The sequence below is a fragment of the Crocodylus siamensis genome, chromosome 5, assembly GCF_052110815.1.
Source record: "Crocodylus siamensis isolate JL-2025a chromosome 5, ASM5211081v1, whole genome shotgun sequence".
Taxonomy (NCBI): Eukaryota; Metazoa; Chordata; order Crocodylia; family Crocodylidae; genus Crocodylus; species Crocodylus siamensis.
In genome coordinates this window covers 43,600,045-43,622,398 of record NC_143399.1, presented here as the reverse complement: position 1 = coordinate 43,622,398, position 22,354 = coordinate 43,600,045, and the positions used below count along the sequence as shown (strand labels likewise).

Below are 22,354 nucleotides of genomic sequence, written 5' to 3'. Positions count from 1 at the left end.
TCCTCCAGTATGTGGATGACCTGCTGGTTGCAAGCCCAAATTTACAACTCTGCGAGGAAGCCACCAGATCACTGCTAAACACTCTAGGGGAAAAAGGATATAAAGTCTCTAGAGAAAAAGCCCAAATATGTCAACCTCAAGTTACATTTCTGGGATATAAGCTCTCAAAGGGAGTCAGAGCCCTGAGTGCGGATCGCATACAAGCAATCCAAGGTCTAGCCTCACCTAAGTCACTCAAGGAGCTGCGGGCATTCCTAGGGCAAACTGGGTTCTGTCGACTATGGATACCAGATTATGGTGGGAAGGCTAGACCACTGTATGACTCCCTGACTAAGGAGAGTCTCACTGAATGGAAATGGACTAAAGAAATGCAGCACGCCTTTGATCTGCTTAAGGCAGCATTAACCCAGCCCCCTGCCCTGGCCATCCCAAATAATAACAAGCCATATCGACTGTATGTTCATGAAAATCGAGGGGTTGCATCAGGGGTGCTGACGCAACATCAGGCCTAACCTGGAGACCTGTGGGATATTACTCAAAGGTTCTAAATCCAGTTGCACTTGGGTGGCCAGCCTGTCTTCAGGTTGTGGCAGCCACAGCAGTGGTTGTCGAAGAAGCCCAGAAGATAGTCATGGGTGCGGACATGGAAATACACACCCCACATAAAGTTCCCCAGATTCTAGGGACTGAGGGAGAAAAGTTTCTCAACCCCTCCAGACAATCACGGTATGAGATATTTTTGCTCTCTAATCCAGGAAACATACTACAGCCTTGAACCCTGCAACCTTGCTGCCGGAACCAGGGAGACCAACGCATGACTGCCTTGAGGTCCTGAATCAAACCACACAGGTGCGACCTGATCTTGCTGAGGACCCAATTGAAAACCCAGATGCTGAATACTTCGTAGACGGCTCCAGCTCTGTCATCGATGGAAAAAGACGAACAGGATGCAGTGGTAACCTTGGATAAGGTAGTATGGAGGGAATCATTGCCGAGCTCATGGTCAGCACAGGCCGCGGAACTCACTGCACTCACCCGAGCATTACAGTTGGGAACAGGCCGGCGGGTTAATGTATATACTGACTCTCGCTATGCTTTTTCTACGGTTCATGTGCACGGACTATTGTGGAAAGAAAGAGGTTTCATTACAACTTCTGGGAATAAAATTGCTAACAGCCCCCAGATTATCAAGTTACTAGATGCACTCCACCAGCCCAAAGAGGTAGCAGTCATTCATGTACGAGCTCATGGGAAGGCTGCTGAGGAAAAGCATAAGCTTGGAAACTCAAGGGCTGATGCGGCAGCAAAGAAAGCCGCATTTATTGGTGGAGAGGCAGCAGAAGTATCCAGGCAGGCCTTGTCCCATGCCATATGGCCATACGTCCCGGATCTAGTCCCGCAGTATTCCCCTGAAGAAGATAAATTTGCACAGAAGGCTCGCGCAGAAAAGAACTCCCATGGGTGGTGAATAGTACCAGGAGGGAAAGTCATGATACCCAGGCCATTGCTTCGGGAGGTGCTGCAACAGCTCCATGCAAGAACCCATATGGGAGGCTTGGCTATGGGTGATCTAGTGATCCGCCAAGCAGTAGCCCCAGGGCTATATGTAGAAGCTCAGCGTATTGCTACCAGGTGCATCACATGTCAGAAAGTAAACCCTCGAAGGAAACCTCCTGTGCCAATGGGAGGTAGACCCTGGGCAGCGTACCCTGGACAAGCATGGCAGATTGATTTTGCCGAGCTCCCACGATCCGGACATCATAGGTTTTTACTTGTCATGGTAGACCAGCTCTCCGGTTGGGTCGAGGCATGGCCCACCAGAACTGCCACTGCGGCTACAGTAGTGAAGTATCTGTTGCAGGAGATCATTCCCCGGTATTCTCTGCCCGAATCCATCGAGTCGGATCAAGGACAACACTTTGTGGGAAAAGTAGTTCAAGAAGTCACACAAGCCCTCAAGATCACTTGGAAACTACACACACCATGGAGACCACAGAGTTCAGGACAAGTGAATAGGACCTTAAAAACTCTACTCACCAAGATCTGTATTGAAGCACACCTTAAGTGGCCTCAGGCATTGTCGCTAGCTCTTACTTGCATTCGAAACACTCCCCAATGGGGCATTAAATTAACCCCATATGAAATTATGTTTGGCATGCCTCCTCGAGTCTTACCTCCTCGGATGCGAGAAAATGTAACTTTTGAATTAGGTAATAGCAAGCTTCACATGTACGTTATTGCTTTGCAGTCTGTCTTGTCTTCTCTTCACAGGTATGCAGCCTCCTTTCAACATCTGCCTTTAGACGTTCCGGTACATGAATTCCGCCCGGGAGACTGGGTCTTGGTGCAGTGGTGGAAGAAGGAACCTTTGACTGAGAGGTGGAGTGGCCCTTTCCAGGTACTTTTAACAACCCACACCGCTGTAAAGATTGCCGGCCATGACCATTGGATACACCATACCCGTGTGAAACAACATCCACGAGCGTCAGAGGACACCAACTCCCAGGACGAACTCAGTCCGGAAGCTGAGTCGTCCTCGGAACAAGAAGCCAGCAAGTGGAGCTGTGAACCTACTGGTGATCTCCAAGTGTGCCTAAGACGGCTTAATCAGAGTTCAGAAAATCAGATAAGGAAGTAACAAAGGAAAAGTTTAGGCTGTATTCAATCTCAAGAGAGGGAGGATATGGTGGAAGTCTTAATATGCCTTGTTGTTATCTATGTAGTAAAAGAGGCAGGATTGAGCAGCCCTAGCCGCCACCCTATATCCCCATTTCCCCCAATTGCTCCCCCAGGAGCAAATTTATATGTTGACATGATGGAAAGAATTGCAGGTACTTTCAATCTCACCAACTGCTGGGCCTGTGGGGAACTCCAGGAAGTCAGAGGACGGTAGCCTTGGAGGACTTTCCCTTTGGCCCCAAAGTGGCTACTGAGTAGTAAGGCGGATGTTAAGGGTACTAGCCAAGAATGGGATGAAAACCGCAGCTGGGATCTTTCCCAAGTGGCATTAGGAGAGTATTGCATCAATAATAATGGTACAGGAAAGAGTTTAGGACATAGCCATTGCACATGGACCTTGAAGGTGCGGTGGATAAACCTTACAAAATTAGAACAGATTTTTTATCCTAACAGCTCAGGGTATAATCGGCTAGAGTGGCAGCACCCTAATGGAACAATTGCATGGTTTAATAAGTATTGGAGTGCCACAAATCAAAGTAATGATTGGACAGATTGTACAAACAAGAACCAAGATGGGCTATGGGAATGTTCCATGAGAGGAAACCTCAGAGCCGCTGGTCCTTTGGGTCCAGAAGGGGGCTTGGGGTTTCCCGAGATGCCCTATGGTTGGGCCCCTCCAAATGCCACTAATAGAGAAAATAGGGCCTTAAAAGGATACTATTGGATTTACGGACAACGGGCCTACACAATACTACCACAAGGATGGGTAGGAACCTGCTACTTTGGGGTAATTGTACCAGCTTTCTTTTTACTACTGTCTGAGGTTGAAAATAAATTGGGAATCTCTTTGTATGATGATTGGAACAGGAACAAGAGAAGTATTGATGTAAGTTTGACACGGAGTGGCTCCCAAAAGTGGAAGGAGGATGAATGGCCCCCTCAAAGAATTATTGAGTATTATGGACCGGCCACATGGGCCAATGATGGAAGTTAGGGATACCGAACACCAATATACATGTTAAATAGAATTATCAGGTTGCAGGCAGAATTGGAAATGATTACTAACCAAACTGCCACTGCTCTCGAGTTACTGGCCAGACAGAGTTCTCAGATGAGAGAAGCCATATACCAAAATCGAATGGCCTTAGACTATTTACTCGCAGAGGATGGCAGAGTCTGTGGAAAGTTCAACCTTTCTAATTGTTGTCTCCAAATAGATGATAACGAGAAAGTAGTCTTAGAGATTGCCAAGAAGATTAGGAAAATAGCCCATGTACCAGTACAAACATGGAAAAACACATGGGATGGGGACTGGTGGTCTAATCTGCTTGGAGGAGCCTGGTGGAAAAAAGTAGGGTTTGTATTTCTGTGTGCTCTGGCTGGGTTGATTCTTATTCCTTGCCTTACTCCCTGTTTCATATGATTGATAACCACCACAGTTGAAGAAATGCAAGTTGCAACAGTCCCCCTCAAAGCGCAGACTGTAGCAAAAGTCATGGTTCTTAGGAAAATTCCTCGTAATTATCTTAATCTGTCTAAATAAGAATGGGAAGCAGAAAGCATCTTGAGGGGGGAATATTGTTAGAAATGCACAGCTTGCATCTTGTTCCTGATAAGAAAAAAATACTGTCCAAGGCTCCTCTCCCCCATCCTCCTTAAACTTTCTCATACTGATTACAGAGACTGGAATTTAGCTGCATGGCCTTGGGTTATAAACTTTTGAACTCTTGTAGCATTGAGCATGCTTAATGAGCTGTTGCATATTTACCTCTCCGCCCCGTATACACAAATAGCTAATTATACTATACATGCGATGTATGTAATGATGTAGTTACATGTATGTTTGTATAAAACGGAAGTAAGCTGCGGGAACTCCTGTGTCTGCACACGTGCCCAGGAGAGAGAAGATAAATTCCTCTTGCAAACGCAATTAGTTTGCCAGAGGTGATCTGAGCTTCAAAGCTCCACTTTCTGACCTTTGTTTGCAAACAAATACATCCTTTTGTGCCGACTGATGTCTGTGTGTCTGTGATCTCTGCGTTGCCTCCAGGGAAATGAACCGCCTTTGTGCAACACCCCTGAGAAGCCTGACACCTCCGTGCTCACATGCTCTCGTCGACTCCAGGGATGCCACACTTGCAGAAAAGAATCATACAGAAGATGATTTCTTAGGTCCAAAAGGCATTTCCATATGAAAATTCAATTCTGATTACCTTCTGAATTATATAAATAATAAATGTGTATAGTAAATTGCTTACCATAACTTTTAAGGGATTCTGGGAAATGGTAAAATAGCTAAAATAAAAATAATAGAACAACCAAGTTATACATATCTAAACTATTCAATTACTAGCACTAACATTCTGACACCTAAATAATAAATGCAAAATATTAATATTGAAATAACAGGTATATATGAATATTAATATTTAAATTTATTAAAATATGGTCCAGCCTCATTATACTGAGCCCTGTTTGTAACCATCCCAGAGCTATGTTTAGGACACTGGTAGGTAATGTAGTCCAGGCTCAAAGTTAGCAGGATGGACCATGGGACCCCCAGACTTGGGTTTGGGGTTGGGTGGGTTCACAGCATTGAGGTCAGGAGGCTGGCTGGGAAGGTGTTTCGTGCTCCAGTGGAGTATTTAGCAGATAGGGATCTCTCAGCTCAGCTTAGCAATCATATTTCTGGCCTCTCCAAGTTAGTACCTCAGGTCAGGCTGCTCAGGGTGGGGACTACTGGGGACAGCTTGAGCTAGGCTTAGGGTTAGCGAATGGGCAAAGTATGTATCTGTCTTTCTGGTTTGGGGTGCTGGGATTCCCAGAGCTATAGTTAGGGCACAGTTGGTAATGCTGTTCAGGCCAAGAGTTAACTGGATGGACCCTGGAGCCTCCCACCTAGAGGTGGGGATAGGTGGACTCTCATGAAAATGACTTTGTACCATCATGGAATAAAATCCAATCACTACCTATCAGTCAGTGAAATGAGGTGGGGTGAGGTTTCAGTCTGCACAGCTCTGAGTGCATAGTGAGAGCTTTTAGGCAGGGCTGCAAGGACTGGGGATGACACATTCTTTTTTCTTCCCAGCTTTCTGTTATAACTACAGGCCACATGCCAGGCACTGCTTCCCAGCTCAGCAAGGAGGGCAGCTGGTCACAGAGCCAAACTCTGTGAAGGTAGGATTCCTGTTGGATGTAAGCATCACTCTCCTTTGCAGATGTTGTGTAGACAGAGTCCTGGCAATGGATCCTTGATATAGGACAAAGCATTTTCCTATCCCCACTGAGGACCTGTTATTGTCTTTCAAGGAATAGTTATGTGCTGGAAGTGACCCTTGGCAGGCTCTGCTTGCTCAGAGAAGTAACCTAAAGTTATGGTTCCCAGGCACTGGGATGCTTTTGCCTTTTCACTGCTTCCTTAGAGTGTGAACAGTTGACACTATGAAGTCATCTACCTTATATTTTATCCTATAGTACACTTACTCCATTAAAAAGGAGAAGACCCATGACCAGGCTGGCAATATGTGCTATTACAGCATTTAGCTAGTAGGTGGCAAGAGAGCTGATCTGCATGAAGTAATGAGTAGCCTGGGGAAAATTAACTATAGAGAGGACACACAGCACTTACTCTATCTACAGTACGTCACCGTGGGATAAAGTGAATACTGTGCCCCTGCTAACAAAGCTGTGCTTCTAGCTCAAAGACATTTTGGTCTCATGTCTGTGGCTAGCCTCAGCTGTCAGTGTGAAAGACGGAGAGGCAGACTTTGGTTCTCTCTTCATACACAGATCCCACTAGTACTTTAACTTCATCTTGGAAATGAACTGGATAAGGTCTAGTGCTACCTGTGAATTGCAGACATAAATAATTCCTTGCACAGAGAAATGCTGAGTAGGGGCAAAATGCTGCCTCTGATATATTGACCCAACTCCCATTGGGAGACTGGGGCTCCACACATCTAACAGAGTCTGGCTGTAAGTGGGCAAGCCCAGCCTGTGCCCACTTCTGGTGAGACTCCAGTTTCTCATAGGCTAGGGACAGACATTACACACAAACCAATTTAAGTGATCAGAAACTGGTTTAAACATGTAACAGAACAGATGTTCAGTGCACATAAACCAGTTTGAAAATGGCTGAAACTGGTTTGAGATAAACCTGGTTGAATATAGTATCAGACGTAACTGATTTGGGTCAAACCAGTTTATTCAATGTCTGTCCCAGACCCCTTGCTAGTTGAAGTTAAACCAGACTCCCCCAGCATCCAAGCATGCTCTCTGAGCTGGGTGGAGCTCTCTGCTCCACAGCAGAACTGGCCCCTCCCCTCGGCTCCCTGGCTGGAGCTTGGCAGAGAGCATCTGCCTGGCTTCTCCATGATCCCCCCTCCACTCCCTGTCCCCTCTGCCTTACACAGAGACCTCTCAGCATTAGCTAGCAGACCACATGCTGTCTACAGTCCATGCTGTGGCAGACAGGACAAAGGTAGAATCAACAGGTAGCTGGTAATGTCCCTCTGTTGTTTTCTTAATAGGCTGATAAACACTGAGTTAGGAGTAATAAACATTGTGTTATCAATTCCCTGCTGGGCTGGGGGGGGGGGGGAAATCCCTTCCTAATCAAAGTGTCCTGCTGGGGCCTGGCCACGTCACCCTCAGCTCAGCATTGCAGGATGAAAGGGAAGGCTGTTTTAACACCCCCCCAGTTCTAGCCTGAGCTAGTGTAGGCATGTGCCTGCATTTCTGGGATGTCTATACAGTTACAAACTGATTCAGCCTATCCAGTTTAGATTAACCTGCAAAGATTGAACCAATTCAGGCTCAGGCTTTTGAATGTCTGTTCGTAACGATAAAACTCAGTAGGCACTAGATGTCACCAAGGGTGTCCAGCCAGGAAAGCAAGAGAGAGGTAATGAGTGGCAAGGCAGCCACCTTGCACTCTGTGGCCTAAGTCTCCTGGCTGGTGACAAGATGAGGAAACAATTGTACAGGTAAGATTTGTAGAGGGGAAAATTGAAAGTCCTCAATGAACTGGAGAGGGAAACTGTCTCTTCTCTTATAAATGATGTGACTCCTCCTATGTTATGAGCTGACCAGCTGAACTGAGCAGTAAAGGGGCAATGAAATGACAGCACTGGGGTGTGGGAGAGCCACTACCATGATCAGTGCTTTGGAAACAACAGGAAAAAATGCAGTGGCTCCCATGAGCTACCAACCTGCGCTCTTGTTTATTTTGTTTCCTGTACAGAGTTGTCCTTAGCCAAGAGTTGAAGTCTATTGCTAAGAACAAGCTACAATTCTTCAAGATTGGTATCCCCAGTGTAACACATCAGGGTCCCAGGGGTGGCAGTGATGCCCCCTGGTGGCTCTGCGACCATGCCGTGCTCTGCCCATAGGGCACCTTCCTGTCCCCCGTTCCCGGCAGCTCTGGAGCAGCCCCCTGTGCTGCTCTGCTGTGCGCACTGCGGGTGCGGCTGAGGTCTCCATGGAGGCTGGCACAAGCCGTGCGGGCAGAGGCGGCTGGGAAATGGAGTCCCCAGCCAACCGGTGGCCCAGAGGTTCCCCATCCCTGCCTTAAAGGCTAATTGCATGGCTCAAAATCCTCCCCTTGACCACACCCCATGTCTCACGGGTATTACAGAAACATTGTTCCCTGTGTGGAGTTTCAGCCTCCTCTGCCTCCCCACCGCTTTAATTTGGATAGGCCTTCTAGCCTGGGCCCACTGTGACAGACCTGGCTTTAAGGCACTAGCTTAAGTCTGTCCCAGTCACTGGGCCCCTGGCTTCTGCCTGCTGGGCCCCCGGCCCCCGTCTGGCTGTGCCTCCTCTCCCTGCCTGCCCTAGGCTCAATAACTGCTTGAGCCTGCCATTGGCAGGGCACAAGGCAGTCAAGTGCCCCCTGGACACTAATGAGTCCTCCATGCCTCCCCTTCCAGCCTCATCCCAAACCACCAGTGTAACAACAACATAACATAAGCTATAACAAAATAATAATGAAGTAGCAGCCCTCTGTCCCTTTAAGAGGGCAAACCTTTACCTGCCACAGCCTGCCTCCCTGCCAGGGTACCTCTCAAGTTCCCTGCACCTCCCTGGTCCTGTAGGCAGCAAATGGTCGGTCCAGCTTCCCTGGGTGGCTCTCCTGGGCAGGGGCTCCTTTCCCCATGGCAGCCAGGGAGAGACTCCCCCTGCCAGCCTTAGCCTTGGGCTTATAAGCTCCCAGGGCCCTGCCTGCATCTGATCCGCTGGCTGCCGCAGGCGCCTGCTAATAGCCCTGGCAACCAGCCTGCAGAGCTCCCTGGCTGGGCTGCCTTTATCTTGAAATAACAGGGAACCTCAGGCTCTCTCTTACACCCGCTCCTGCTGGCTCCCCAGAGAAGGATGAGCTGTGCGATGGCTTTTCTCCGCAGGCAATGCTGTAAACCCTGGAAGAACCAAAAGGTAACAGCACAATCCCTGCTGTATGCTTTGGGTTTCCTGACATGGCCTCTTGCCAAGGAGGAATTGTTACTGGGGCTTGTCCACAGCCCCAGTGATATGTTCCAGCTGGCAAAGGTTAAGTCTGCCCCAACTAAGCAGTTCATGGGATGAGCAGGTTTGAGGCACACCAGTGCCTGAAGCCAGTGGTACACGAGGCAGTAATGTGCCCAGTATCCTGTCTAGCTGTGTTTGTCTCCCCAGCCTGAGAGACCAGGTGCCTATTTACAGCTCAGTCCAGCTGACGAAAACCAGGACAAATGAATTAGCTTTAGTATAATTGTATAACACTCATGTACTGTAGAGGGCAGTCTAGCACTGTTGGGAGAGACAGGGGGTGGCCTGTTGAGCCATACTTAGTGATACAAGTGAAACAACCCAGGTAGTAACACTGAAAAGGACTATGGCCAAGTGGGTCTCTACCATCTACAAAGCGTAAGTAACCTCTCCAAAAGGTCTCTAAGTAACCTCTCCAAAAGGTCATTAATGAGGTTGTGGAATCTCCATCCTTGGAAGATTTTAAGAGCTGTTTAGCCAAACACTTAGATGAAATGCATTAGATGGGGATAATCCTGTCTTGATCGTCCCTGCCTGGACATGGAGAAAACCTGCTCAGAGAGTGCTTCCTGTTGGATAGGCAGTAGGCCTGTGGTCTCTTTGACCTCCCACCTCCTGGATGAGGATGCTGCACTCAGCAAGTGCTGTTCTTGGTGAGGCTGAGCTGGGAGATGGGTCACTCAGGGGCTTGTCTCCATAGGGTCATTGTTGCTGCACACAAGCTTTTCAGCTTCTAAAGGGTCAGGTACGCTGCCCATGTTCACATCACTGCAGTAGGGAAGATCACCACTTTTATCATCCTCTGAAGCAAGGATCAAAGTTCCTGTACTAAGTACTGTCTGGGAGATATAGGAGAAGTAAACATAAGAGGCTGGGGATTGTCATGGAGAAGGACAGGAATTGCTGGGGGAACAGTGCTATGCAGGAGATCAGACAGGATGGTGACAATGGCCTCATCTGGCCTGAAAAACCTATGCATCTCCATTCTGTGAGTAGCCCCCCCTGGAGATGGGGTCCCCCGCTGTAGTACACTCAGTGGGCCACTAGGTCTCAGCCACTGTCCACATAAGAGACTCTTCTTTATGAGCTGATGTCTATAAACAGCAACAGTAGCAGACTCACTTACATTATAACATTAAGCTAACTGACCTAATCAATGAGGGCTTGTCTGCAGCATGTGGGATTGTGCTAGGGTATGCTGCTATGAAAACATACCCCTACTCACCCTGCTCTGGCTCTGTGTGCACTGAAAAAAACGTTATAAAACTACCTCTTGGTGAGTGCCCAGGGAAGACTCAGTGCTGTTCTCAGGCTCTCGGGCTCCTGTGTGCTCATGTGAGTGGTGCTCGGCTCTCTAATGGAGACCACATTCTTAGGGTGCAGCATGTACTGAACAGGAGCAAATGTGCAGGCCATGTGCAGGACACTCACTGACATGGTCTGGTGTAGATGCACCTTGAGGGTTTGATCCTCCAAGGTGCTGGACCTGATCCAGCAAAATGCTGGAAGGTACTAGGAAGGACCTTCCGAACTCAGTGGGTGGTTTAGCACTGGAGGTTGGGCTACAGCCCCTCCAGAGGTTATGGAGTCTCCATCACTAGAAGTTGTTACGTGCAAGTTACACCAACATTTGTTTGTGTTGCCTTAGACTGACTGATCCTACTTTCCAGTCTTATGATTCTATGACCCCCAGTCCCTTAAAGCAGGGCTGTCCAGCTGGTGGTCCCAGGCTCCCACCCAACCGTCTCTCCCCTCCATTGCTCCAGGTTCTTCTTCCTCCTCTGGCTTGCTCGGGGGGGGCGGGGGGGGAGCAGGGGAGGGTGCAATGAGGGAGCCTGCAGCAGGGCAGCTGAGAGTGAGGCTAGGGCACCTGGGTGTGAGAGGCAGCAGAGGCATCCATGCAGAAGCGGGCACCAGTGGAGAATGTGGCCCCCACTGATGCGGCCCACAGGTATGTGGCCCTTGGCTGCCTAGACGTTGGACAGCCCTGCCTTATGACATGCAGCTCATAATTCCAGAGCTTGAGACAGACTGATTGATTGTCTGTTAGTAACACCAAAGGAAACATCAGTTTCTGCAGTTGAATGCTTGTTCTGGGCAGATTATAGATTCAAAGATTGTAAGAGGCTGGAAGGGACCTTGCAAGATGGACACAGAAAGTTCTGCTCCCAAATGGCACATGGGCTTTTTCTCTCTTAAGGGGTCCAGCTTTGAGCAAGGGATTGGACTAGATGACCTGAGGTCCCTTCCAACCCTAATTTCCATTCTATTATGTGATTCTAAGTCATTCAGGACAAAATGAAGGGACCCTGGGTGATGGGAAAACAGCATGAAAGTACTCAAACAGCAGGAGCCTTTATCCCCACTAAACAAGCCTGGTGTTTGACTGCATACTAACAGAGAACAATCAGGCAGGTAATTCATATGTTTGAAGCATCATGGGAACAAGCAGAGGTGCTCTCTTTCCCAGGCAAGGCCAATGGGCAGCTATAGCAGCAACTCTGAAGGGTCATGCTAAGGAGCTGAGTCATTTTTCCTCCCAGCAGCAACAGCTGCACACCTTCCAGGACTGTGACCCGCTGAGCATTAAGGAAGTTCATCTCCATTTCTGCTACAGCTGCAGGTTTGGGCACAGAAGGAAAAAAAAGATGAAACAGCTGCAGAGAAAGGAGAGACCTGAGTGCAGGGCTGGCATTAGCTCCCATTGCTTCTCTACCTCCAATGCTCTCCGATACTGCACAACTTGGTTTTGGCTGCCTTCTTCATGATTCAGGCTTCTGATGAAGTGAATGCTCTTGTTTTCCTAGCTGGGTCAGACCCTAGACCAAAATTCAGCAAATACATTTACTCACTCCAGCAGAAGACACTTAATCTTAGGACATGCTCCCATTTGGTGCCTGTTGTCTCTAGCCTTTTCCAGTACTTTCCAAGTGTAAAGAGCTTTTTCATCAGGCTCAGAAACCCCAGCCACTGACTTGGGTATTTGGGACGATACCACTGTGGAAGTTTGACATTAGACATCCAGCTATGAAATTCAGAAACTTATTCCTGATTTCAAACACTACTACATATTTAGGCCTGAAGCTAAAGTTTGCCCATAGAGTGTTTTCCAGAGGATCGTCATCAGCAGATCTGAAAGCCAGGTCACTGGTGTTCAGTAACTGCCTGTCTTGGGATGCTCCAGTTCGATTTTTGGTGAGAAAAGGAGGAAAGTTGCTGCATTTTCAAGGAAACATTAAAGACAAATGCTAAACAGGGAAAATATATATATATATACCCATGCTTCTTTTTGTAATTTATGAAGAAGAAAGTACCTGGGGAGTTTTCTGAGAACGAGTTGTAGATTTTTTTCCCTTGCTTGGTTCTTTTACCTTGGAGACATTAGAAATGTCAAGTTCCTCTTTCGTTCTTTTTTGTTTGCTGGAGGCCCAGAGCACTATGTAGAAGTGTTCTGAGCATGGTAGAAGGAGCAAAACTGTTGAATCTTTCCCAAGAGGTGTTTCCTGTCAGCGGTTTGTCAGGCATTCAGATCATGCCGATAAAAGAGAGAAGCCAGACCCCAAAGATTTTGAAACAGCCTGAAAAATTTCATCCCTCTCCACAACCCCTATTTGCTCACATTGCAGTTGTTTCTTGAGACGGTTTAGTCCTGAGAAGTCTCCAGTCATCCACAGAGTCTTCTGGATCTGAATTGGTAATGATTAAAATAAAATAAATGTGTTGAACTTTTCCTGGAAAGAAAAGAAATTCCAGATTTTCTTATCCATCATAAAGAAGCAAAAAAACCAAACAAAGACACCAAGTAGCTCCCAAGCCAGTCTTGAGAACATTAAATGAGGCACCTCAGGGGTATCACCACAGACTTCACATGGGGACTTAGAGGAAGAGACACAGGTGCCGTTGAGCTTAGATAGGAGAGAAAGAACTGCATTTTCTCCAGCCAGGGAGCAATACCACATAATCTGGACCCCTTCCTGAAAGTTTGGAATTTGCAACCTGAGGTCTTGGACCCCTGGCTGAGCTTTGCCAGCCAGAGGTACACATTTTCTAGCTCAGGGATGGCCAGCCTGCAATACAGGTGGCATGGACAGCCTCTATGTGTGACACATGGCTGATAGGGCAGGGAGCTGAAAGCAGAGCAGCAGACTGGGCAGGGGAAGGGGATCATAGTGTCACTTGGGGTGCAGGGCTAATTTCTCTGCCAAAAATGTTAGCCCTTACTGCTCTAGCCAGTGGTATCATTGATGGAACTTTTAAAACTCACGGAGCGTCTTTTGGTGGTAATGGTTGACAAGTGTTTACATGTGTGTTAATGTCCTTTAACTAATTGCACTTAAATTTGACATCTGCAGGTATCAAATTTAGGTGTGATTAGCCTAATTTCGCCATTTTTAATTAACATTAAGGAGGTGCACATGTAGACATGTGCCTGTAAGGTACATTAGATTAGTTTAATGCACGTAAACACATTTCGTGTAGACACACTCAGTATTCAGCATCTGTTTAAGCATTTTGGTGGATCAGATCCAGCACCTTGGAGGATCAAACCTTCAAGGTGCATCTACACCAGACCATGTCAGTGAGTGTCCCCATGAAAACATGGCCTGCACACTTGCTCCTGTTCAGTACATGCTGCACCCTAAGAAAATGTTATGTGGTCTCCATTAGAGAGCCGAGCACCACTCACATGAGCACACAGGAGCCCGAGAGCCTGAGAATACCACTGAGTCTTCCCTGGGCACTCACCAAGAGGTAGTTTTATAACGTTTTTTTCAGTGCACACAGAGCCAGAGCAGGGTGAGTAGGGGTATGTTTTCATAGCAGCATACCCTAGCACAATCCCACATGCTGCAGACAAGCCCTCATTGATTAGGTCAGAGAAATAGATGAAGAATATCTGGATTATCTTTTCAACTCTGCCACTTACTGTAAAAGTGAGCAAATCAACTTCTGGAAGTGCAGGAAATTTTCCCACTTACAATTCTAGTTACGTTATGAGGTGGAAAGCAGAATTCTGGTGACAATTCAGGATCCTGATCTTCTCTTGTGGTCTGTCCTGTTTCCCAGCATGCTCGTTGCCCAAATACAGTGCTCACAAGAGAAAACTCCTTATTTGTGTATGAATCAAATCAAATGGAAGAGTCATCTCATTCCTAGTCTATAGTGAGGGGCCTGTTTCAGAAAGACTGTTTATCTTGGGTGCCCATAAATCTACCAGCTAGTATCTGAGAGGCCTATGGCCGAGGGTGTCGTAGCTGTGAACACTAGGCTGTTTATGCTGCAAGAAAGGAGCATTCATGATCGTCATGTAGTGAAAGCTGTGGTGGGACCAGGTAAAAGAGCTGTGTGTTTTTCTTTCTTCCCGCACTCTTGTACAGCATATTTCTCATGGGTATGGTCTGAAGTCAGGCAACTTTCTTCATGGAGAACTCATAAAGCAGCAGAGGGCTGAAGCAACCCCATGGCACCCTCAGCCCTCCTTGGGGTGCAAAACTAGGTAACCGAACTGTCTGTTCATTGCAAAGTTGTCTACACATCCAGGGTTTCAGCTGTACGGCTTGGAAACCACTTGGCCCCATTTAATTAAAACAAAATGCACCCAGTGTTGCCCAGGTAGACCAGCCATTTTTAAATCTTCCAGGTGCACATGTGAAAATAAAGGCAGTTGCACAAGGCAGCCTGAAATACTCTCTATATAATAGTTGCAAAACCAAACATAGTCCTGCCCAGCTGGAGAATACAGAATTTCTTATCCCGGTGTGTTGGCTCCCTGATGTGCACAGCTGCTTTCTACTAATACATGTTCTTATTCTTTAGTTGTTTTTCCCCAGCCTCCTTGTTTATCTCATCCACCCTGTCCCACCTTCTGTTGACTATGAATTCATTAGGACAGCGACAGTTACGTGCTATATGTTTGGATTGTATGGACAAACATGGCATAGCACAATGCAGCCATAATGTGGTTGAGCCCCCGAAGTGACGCTAAAACATAGATAAATGTTTTATGAGGTTGAAGTTATGAGTTATCCGACTTCCATAAAACTACCGTTGACCAGGGAGTTCCCAGAACTTGGCAATCTTTTGGCATAAGCTGAAAAGCAAAAAGTTGTGCTAGCCAAGAGGGAAACAGACTATATTTTGGGGAAATAGTACAGTTTGTGTGCATATTAGGAAAGTAACGTGTTGATAGCTCTCAAGATGTTTCATTTAAAGCCTTCATCCAGCTGCTGGAGTCAAGTGATTGCCTGGGAATCTCAGCTTTCATTTTAAAAAGCAAGTTTCTAGCCCTCAAAGCTGCAAAGAAAACATGACCCAAGTGCAACCTAAAAGTTCAAACACCAGAAGGCACAGGAAAAAATGTGTGTGTATATATTTTATTTACATATATGTATACTGGTATGTATGCATGCTTGAATGTGTATACTGTGCATGCATGCGTGTATACATATACATACACACATATGCATATTATACACATGCACACACACATACATACATATATATATATGGGCATATGTATTTACAAGTCTCTAATTTTTAAGCTAATCTCATGATTATGAGGGGGACCCTGACCCATAATTATTTTCTGTTTGGGGTGGGCAATGCTAAAATAATACAGTTTCCAAGTTTATCCTTCTCTCTGCTGTATATGAACTAGAAGACCCGTTTATACGAACTAGAAGACCTGTTTTTGAAAAATGTGTCCCCTAGTGTTCAGCTGCTAGAATAGATTTCTAGGTAATTTAGGCTTTTCTGATAATGAAAGACCACTACATGGGATGGTGCCTATGTTGGTGCCTAGGAAATGTTCCTCAAACAGGAACATTAAATCAAATGGGAAGTCTTTATATACTTGTGAAATGAATAGACAAGTTGGCAAAAGCCAGGAATGTCTAAGCTAAGGGAGAAACCGTCCATTTTTAATACACGTAATATACAGGAACTTTCTACCTGGTAATGGAGATGGGTTAACTCAAATCTTTACTTTTTGAAAGATCCATGAAACCTTCCCCCCCTCCATGAAAATTCCCATTTAAAATCTTAAATCTCTAATGCAGTTGTCAGCTTAAACATTATGGAAGCTGCTTACACTGCAGCCTGATCCTGCTTCCACTTGCTGAACGTTGCCAGGACTTGAACAAAAGCAGGATCAGGGCCCCTTTTTATTATAATCCACAAGTGATAATGCTGCCTCCTATTCCATGTTCTGTAGGTAACTATGTTTGTGCTGTTCAGTATGGCTCTTTATACAATATCTGATGAAGTGAGCCTCAGCTCACAAAAGCTTATGCATGCCCTGTTTTAGTTAATCTTATATTAGGTGCATCTGAGGTGCCTCTGTACCCTGCCTTCTTCCGTACACTGTCATTCAATCACTGTAAATAATGGAGATTGTCCCAGACTAAATTCCTAGTTCAGAATGCAGCCTAGCTTTGAAGAATGTCAGAATCAGACTTGAACTAGGCAGTGCAGGGCTTGCTTCAACCATTGTTAATAAGAACTGAACTTATTTTATGCTTTAGCACTAATAAAGTTACTTCCTTTTGTGCTCACCAGCAAAGGCCTGGTGAGACCCAACGGCCTTGGTTTGTGAATTTAGAGTAACTCTGCTGAAGCCCCTGGAGTTCTGAACTTAATTTGGAGTAGCTAAGGGACAGGAAACTTTCACCCAGCTACTTAACAGAAAGCAGGACATGGTTTTTGAGGCACTATCCTGAGGGGCTCTGGCTTTTGCAAGGAACTGAGGGGGGAAAAAAGAACGGTATCTTCGAATCTCTTTTTTGAGCGCAGCATGCAGGTGTTTAATCAGCATCTGAGTTTTCTCATCTCTACATCCTGCTCTTGTTTCCTCTCCAAAATCTCTTTCTGTTCACTTTCGAGTTGCAGGGCTTTCATCATGCTGAGGCCCATGCTATGCCTGGTTTCCATACTTGGGCATTCTAACAGGATGTGCCAGTCCACACGAGGGTCCGTGATGCCTAGATCTTTGAGCACTGAGATGGAGGAGCTAGGCCTCCCTTTTAGGTGTCTGAGCTGGGCTGTGCCACTAGAGCTGAGTCGGGATCTGATTAGACTGCTGCAGCTGGTGCAGGAGGCAAGCTTTCCCAGGGGTTGCTGCTAGGTGCTTTGGAGCATTGGTGACTCGATCCTGTAAGGACCTTGCAGACAGCGGCTTGTCCTGATGGCCCAGGTTTATAGAAATTCTTGACCAAGCATGATGAAATTACGATTTTAATTTTACCTACAAAGTGCTTCCATTCCCACCCACTGCTCCTTATCAGACCCTGTCTGAAATAGCCATAATACACCCCTGTCTCTTTCAAAGCCAGTGAAGCCAGGGGAATGGAAGACAAAGGTGATAAATAATAATAGTTCAGAGTAATGGACTGGGTTTCTGATACCTCTCCATGCCCTGGACAATGCAGGTCTCCATCCTCCCATTATGCTTGTGAGTTAGCCGTGCGTGTGCTGAATTCCCCCCACTACAATCCCAGGCTGTATACTGCCCAGCGACAAGGGTCTGTCTGGTGCGACCTGACACATTTTGCCCTCCCAGGTTCTCTTCATAGAGAGGAGGGCTCAGAAAGGCTGAGGAGCAGGAAACTGCAGTACATGCATCAGTCACGAGTCAGTTGAAAAGTGGGAGACAAATACGCAGGGGAGAGGGAGAGGGGGGGAAATCCTGAAATCCTGGCAATTTTTGCCATTGGCTTTGATGGAGCCTAGGGTTTCTGGTTCCCAGTCCTACAGGAAGAAAGATGAGGAAGGGGAGCTAGTGATGACCTGCACCCAAAGGTCTACAGCTAGGGCACAATGGACATGCCAGAGAGATGTCTGTCAGGCCCTTTCTTCTGGAACTCAGGTTTTCCCAACACATATCCCTGCCTCCCAGAGATCCGATTCCTTTTCCTTCTCCTCTCTCATGTTGATGTCTCTCCACCCAGTGAAAGTCATGGCCAGCTGTTGCCTCCTGTGATCATATTGTGCCAGGTCTGGTTTGACTTTTCCTCTGTTATTGCAGCAGCCCTGGGGCTCTTGCTGTAACACCTGGGTAGCAGCTCCATGTGCCAGGGGCAGGAAGTAGCCAGCCATGAGTTCTGCCTCCAAACACTTTCACCAGTTCCTTCCTGCAGGGGAACGCCCTCCAGCAGAGCAGTGTGCAGAGAACAGGCACAAGCCTTCTGCTCCCACTGTATTCCTTGATCCTACCCATTTGTTTTGTTGGCCAGGGATTAAGTCCCAGTTGGAAATTAACCCCTCCTCCATATAGATAAGGATGTCTGTTATTGTCCAGCAACCTATAACCTGACTTCTAGCTTCTCTCGTTGTTCTCTCTACCTGAAGACATTACAGTAGCTCACCTGCCCTCCCTTGAGCAACATAGCCATTAGGAGTACAAGGTTAGTATCTCATCATGGTCATTCAGCCCTTCACAAGGGTCTAAGCAACTTGACTTATATATGTGCATTGTGCTATGTGAGATGGAAGAGAGCCATAGCCACTGCCATAGTTGGGAACACCTGTTCTGGGGTGGCTTTAGCTGGGACACTGTCCTGTCAGTGTTCATACAGTATGTTCCCACACACAATGTGCAGCAAGGAGGCAGGGGCACTCTATGTAAAAGATTTCAGAAGTGGTGTGCTGCTTTGGATGCCTGATAAGAGCCAAACTGGGCCAGATTCTCAGACATGCTGAGGCTCTAATGTTTAGAGCAATGGGCTGTATGTCAGGGTTCCGGGCCCAGTTTCTCGCTGTGACTTCAGATCCCAGTTCGCCAGGACACGTATTATACAGAGCGAAGTTCAGTATTGCCATTGTGCACGCACACACACACATACTGTGCACACTCCAGCGTTCAAAGTCTACAAGGGCAGTTGGTTACGTTTTTCTAGACTTGGCACTTGAGGTGGCTCAGACTTTGCTTGCAGAGTGAGTGCATGAGAGTGAGTCATCTTCCATTCTATAAGACCAGCCTATATCACAGTCCTTAGTTTATTAAGGAATGGAGACTCACTGAATGACCCTTGGAAAGATTGGAACATGTTTCATGTAGGAGCTGCATGCCTTGCCTTTGCTGGACTTGTCATTGCTGAAAGCTGTTTCAGGGCTAAGTGGGTAGAGTTCCTCTGGAGGTGAAAGGATTCTTCTTCATGTCCTGCTTACATCCATAAGTAAGGGGCAATGGTTTAGTCCCTTGCCATCTTCACAGCCTCAAAGCCTATGCCTACATTAGTGATGGCTTCCCCTCTCATTTAGAGGTACTAGGAATGCCTGGTGTATTAGCATAAACTCATGAATTGCTCTTTAACCACTGAGGCTAACACCTTCTTAAAGTATGTCCAGACAGTGCAGTGGGTCAAATCCCTGTGTCTGGAGTTAGGTTTCCACTCCCACTATTGTTACTGTGGCTGGAACAGCACTGGGGAAGCACAGCCGTTAGGAATTTTAAGGACAGTACTGGCATGGGTGAGTCCTCTGTGTGGTTGAGGAAAAGGGAAGTTGTGCAGGCAGGTTTACCATGTATGGGTTGATATTATGCCACTGAGCATACGTATTATTCCAAGGAGAAACTACCACTACCTGAATGACCACTGTTCATTGTCAAAATGAAAAACTTCTATTTAGGTGTCAGCACTAAATGTAGCCACAACGGGATCAATTCAGATGCCAGGGCAATAGGCATGTCAAGGACCTAAGGAAAAAGGTAGCAACTGTCGCGCCCCGATGACCGGTGCACCCTTGACCTGCGAGCCTGGGTTGGCACGACCAGCTTGGCGCGAGGAGGGATTTATGACCGGACAGGTGGGGGTTAACGGCGAGCAGGAGTCAGATGATTTAAAGCATGATGGTTACACAGAAAGTTTATTTTACTTACGCTACTGATGTGATGCAGCCTAGGCAGAGGAGTTGATTTATTTAGTTACAGCATGCAGATATCATGTTACCCAGCATTTACAGGGTAGGTAAGAAAGTTGTTTGTTACAGATTCCGAGCGATTCACACAAGCCATTGCAGTCTGCAGATTACCAAGAGCTCTTGATAAGAAAGATAACAAGGGAGATAATAGAGCCGGCAAGGACGAGGTTACACCGAGATAAAGATCGGAGGCGGGGAGATGTTTGTAAGAGGCCACTTTACAAACTGCGTCTCCTGGGTGTGTGTGGAGTGTTCTTCGCTTTGGGTGGAAGTTCTTTCAAAGTTATACTTGGCCAGGGTAGCCAATTACTACATGCCAGGCATGAATAATTAACAGGTTGGCACTTGTGCTTTCTTTGTTTGCTCAGGTTTTATGCTGGCAGCCCATCCTTTAAGAAAGGGGGGGCTTTTCTTTTAGTTTAGGTGGTACTGAGCCTGTTTGGTCACAAGAGGGTAAACACGACACATTATTTTGATCTTACAGTTTCTTTAAGTCAGCTAATCTCGTTACTATAGGTACTTTAATCTTTCATGCTGGGCTGTCAAGGTCAGTTTTTTTCTCTCGTATGGGAGCTTAAGTGATTTGAAATGAGGCACAGACAGGGGTGTATATATGCAGTACTGTTACAAACTAAAAAAATAATAGTGCGAGACTACAATTACAGAGTTTGTTGCGTTAGTCTCTGACCTTTTGCCATCAGCATCCGAAATCAAAGACTTTAATCTTTGACAGCAACACTGATGCTTTCCACAGGCAAAATCCTAATGACAAATGAATTTTACATGTCATGAAGGTTGGGGGGTGGGAGGGGGCAGGGGGTGTTGCTTTAGCCCCTGCACCACTGGCAGAGATTAGATTTGCTCTGTATGGCTCCTCGCAGTCTGAATCTGCCCCAAGGCCCCAGCTAAGTATCACAGCCCTGTCCTAGATGGTGTGGGAATTTTGAAGTATTTGGTTCTCTCCTCCCTGTCTCTGGCCTTCTGTGAGGTGCTGGGCATGTTACTTCCCTACTCCGTGCCTCAGTTTCCCTACCTATAGAAGGGGAGTAATAGTTCTTATCCTCTTTATAAAGCCATTTGAATGTGTTGTCATTCTAGCACAGTGACTAAAATAGTGGCTGAGGATGAGCTGCCGATGACTGTTACAGTTTGGGATGTTGATTCCCTTTCCCCAGGTCCTTGCATTTTCCTACCTTGAAAGCCCATTTCCAGAGGCTTCCTGGGGAGAAAGCGCTGAATTTCATCCTGATTGAATGAGAAATCTAGTGAGTGATGTTATCATCATGACTTGTCTATAGAACAGGAGACTGCAATCGTACCCTTAATCTTATTGAAAGCTTCTCTGTGGTGAACAACAGCCTTACGTGGCTCAAGCAGAGGTTGTATAACACTGCCAACAGTGAATAGGTAGTTCTGTCACTACAGGCTTCAGGAGTAGCTTACGCCATAGTCACCAGTCATATAGTGTGGTGTAAAATTTCCAGCCTTTTGTAATACAGACAAGCAGTGATGATAAGATTACTCACCAGATTGCTCAGGAGTTGGAGGATGTGAGCAGGGATGTGCCCTGGCTCTCTGACCTCCCACAGAAGTGTTCTACTTACCAGGTTACTCCTGGATCTCTTCCCCCACACCATTCACCTCCCTCAAAAATTCACTTTCAAAGGTCCTTGGTTTGTCTCAGTGCAGAACAGGCAACCTTTTAAAATCTCAAAAAAAAACTTCCATAGGATGAGAAAGCTATTTCCTACCCTGCAGTCCTCATAACTATGCTGGTTTCACTGGGAAGAAGTTACTCTTCTGTAGCTAGTTTCAGTTTAGCTCTTGAAGACTCCTGCTGTGAAAATTGGAGAATGAATTGCAATTATGAGACTATACACATGAGGAATTACATTCTTCAAAGACCTGGAGGTTACAGTGGACAATAACCTGAATGAGAGCCAACAGTGTGCTCTTGTTACAAAGAAGACTAACAGTATACTGGGTTGTATTAGTAGGAGCATTGCCAACAGATCAAGGGAAGTGATTATGCCCCTCTATTCAGCACTGGTGAGGCCACATCTGGAGTACTGTGTTCAGTTATGGGGCCCCCAGTACAGAAAGGATGTGGACAAATTGGAAAAAAAAAAAAAAAAAAAAGAGAATCCAGCAGAGGGAAAAAATAAGGGGCTGAGGAACATGACTTCAGAGGATGGGCTGAAGAAGCTGGACTTACTGAGTCTGGAGAAGAGAA

General features: G+C 46.5%; 1 protein-coding gene across 3 annotated transcripts in view; it reads left to right on the top strand.

The window, feature by feature from the left end:
- Positions 1 to 4,716, top strand: part of DNM3 (dynamin 3) — a 366,866-nt gene extending 362,150 nt beyond the window's left edge. For all 3 annotated transcript variants that reach the window (XM_090049992.1, XM_090049990.1, XM_090049991.1), the window contains one exon: positions 2,272 to 4,716. In XM_090049992.1, coding sequence (XP_089906118.1) covers positions 2,272 to 2,638 — 367 coding nt within the window. In that variant the 3' untranslated portion in view covers positions 2,639 to 4,716. The remainder of the gene's footprint in view (positions 1 to 2,271) is intronic.
- The last annotated feature ends 17,638 nt before the right edge of the window (positions 4,717 to 22,354 follow it).